We start from the raw sequence: 2500 nt of genomic DNA on the forward strand, positions 1-2500 counted from the left end.
TTTTAATAAGGCAGCTCCTGTATAATTACAAAATATGGTTAATCTTTATGTGCGAGAGATAGAACTGAGATCCAGTGGTCAAGATCTCTTCCAGGTTCCTCGCTGTAGATCGTCTTTTAGTGAGAGATATTTTAGTCAGTCGACAGCCACCTTGATCCCTCAAAAAATGTCCGACATTTGAAAATTTTAAAAAGAAACTTAAAACACATCTCTTTAGAAAATCATTTGATGTTTAGAATTTCTATCAGGCCTACATATTATGATATCCTAAATTTTCACCTTGTAGCATAGTGCGTGGTAATTAAATTACAAATTGATTGATGCTAATCAGATATGATAGATGTTATGCTTAAATTTTTAATTTATTACTTTCTTTTATTTGTATATTGTAAAGCGCCTCTGAGCACATTGTGGATCTAGGCGCTATATAAATTCATTCATTCATGTTATAACTCTGAAAGACATGAATAGTTGTAGTAGATCATTTATATTCTGTTTCTCATCTCACCTGTTACCATTTTAACGCTTATCATTGTTAAATATACAAAGGCGTTGTCTAAACGATATTCTTACATCGGCGAGTAAGGGTTAAAGCTATTGGCGTATCCAATTACTGCATTTCATATGGACATCAGAAGCTGCGATTGTCTAATGTTTTACGAGTTATAGTGGTCTTTATTTGTGATTCGTTGCCTCAAAACGGTATAATATCTGGATGGTTTAGATGGGAAAAAATGAATTTATAACCAAAAATTATATGAGATGTATGCCGAATACACATACACACACACACACACATATAGATATATATATATATATATATATATATATATATTATATATATATATATATATATATATATATTCGGCATACATGTTTTAGGAAGAAAGATGAGTACAGAGTGACGTATTCAAGTGGTGTGAGAAACACACAAGTGGATTACATGTTGTGCTGGAGGAAAAATTTGAAGGAAGTATCAGATTGTGGCAGTTTGCCAGAGTGGCAGCGCAACATAAGATTGTTATTGCGATACTGGCATTTGGAAAGAGGAAGATAAAAGAGAAACAAAGTGAGGGGAAAACACGATGGTGGAAACTAAAAGAGGAAGAGCAACGTGAATTATTTGCTACAACAGTAAAAGGAAGACTAGGAATGGATTTCCCAAAGAAATGGAAAAGAACTGCTGATACAATACGTGGAGTGGCCAAAAAAGTGCTAGGAGTCAGCTCGGGAGGAGGAAATGCTGGAAAAGAAACATGGCGGTGGAATGAAGAGACCCACGACGCAATAAAGAAAAAGAGGGAAGAAAGGAAGAACATGGAGACAAACAGGGATACTATGAAAGTAGATGAATATAAGCAAGCAAAGAAAGAAGCAAAAAGAGGCGTTGCAAAAGCAAAGTCCGAGACATTCAAAGATATGTATGAGCAATTAGAAAGTAAAGAAGGCCAGAAAAATATCTTCAGAATAGCGAAACAGAGGAACAAGAAAAGAAGAGATATATACAACATATTAAGATGATCAAAGACGAGAATGGAAGAATATTCGGCAAAGATGAAGAGATCCGAGCAAGATGGATAACATGTTATGAACACCTCATGAATGAAGAGAATGACATGGAGAGGAGAAGTGCAGTTATACAACCTAAAGAGAAGATAGTGGATGAGATAAGCAAGAACGAGGTGTGGGATGCAGTGCGCAAGATAAAAAGGGGGAAAGCAGTTGGACCAGACGAGATACCAGCAGAAGTCTAGAAATCACTTGGAGATGAAGGGTTAAATTTCCTGGTATGGTTATTCAACATCTTACAGAAAGAGAAAATGCCAGAAGAATGGACAAAAAGTACGTTGATTCCCATATATACAAAAATAAAGGAGATATTCAAGAATGTGTCAACTATGGGGGCATCAAGTTAATGAACCATACAATGAAGATATGGGAAAGAGTAATTGATAAGAGGATTAGAAAAGATGTCGACATAAGTAGAGAACAGTTTGGATTTGTCGCTGGTAAAAGTACAACGGATGCTATATTTGCTCTAAAAGTGACAACAGAGAAGTATAGAGAAAGGCAAAGAAAGTTACATTGCGTGTTCATTGACCTGGAGAAAGCGTATGATAGGGTACCAAGAGAAGAAATGCGGTACTACATAAGAGCAAAGGGGATAACAGAGAAATATATAAAAGGCATCCAAAATATGTACAAAGGAAACAAAATAGTGGTGAGGACAGCTGTTGGCCTAACTCATCCATTTAATGTAAGAGTTGGATTACACCAGGGATCTGCTCTAATAATAATAATAATAATAATAATAATAATAATAATAATATAATAATAATAATAATATAATAATAATAATGATATATAATAATAATAATAATAATAATAATAATAATAATAATAATAATAATAATAATAATAATAATAATAATAATAATAATAATAATAATAATAATAATAATAATAATAATAATAATAATAATAATAATAATAATAATTT

General features: G+C 32.8%; 2 protein-coding genes across 2 annotated transcripts in view; both read left to right on the forward strand.

The window, feature by feature from the left end:
• The first annotated feature begins 1152 nt into the window (after positions 1-1152).
• Positions 1153-1521, forward strand: LOC144969142 (uncharacterized). Its single transcript, XM_078908251.1, has one exon. It carries the CDS (start codon positions 1153-1155, stop codon positions 1519-1521), a length of 369 nt encoding a protein of 122 aa, XP_078764377.1.
• Positions 1522-1789: 268 nt separating this feature from the next.
• Positions 1790-2500, forward strand: part of LOC144969143 (uncharacterized) — an 895-nt gene continuing 184 nt past the window's right edge. Inside the window, exon 1 of the mRNA XM_078908252.1 lies at positions 1790-2257. Within this exon, the coding sequence (XP_078764378.1) occupies positions 1790-2257 (468 nt within the window). The remainder of the gene's footprint in view (positions 2258-2500) is intronic.

This window comes from Berghia stephanieae, chromosome 3 (genome assembly GCF_034508935.2).
Source record: "Berghia stephanieae isolate SIO BIC M18660-M18661 chromosome 3, UCSD_Bste_1.3, whole genome shotgun sequence".
NCBI classification, from domain to species: Eukaryota; Metazoa; Mollusca; class Gastropoda; order Nudibranchia; family Aeolidiidae; genus Berghia; species Berghia stephanieae.

Excerpts from the sequence above, each read along its gene's own strand:
- LOC144969142 (XM_078908251.1), top strand. The coding sequence starts at position 1,153 with ATGGATTTCCCAAAGAAATGGAAAAGAACTGCTGATACAATACGTGGA.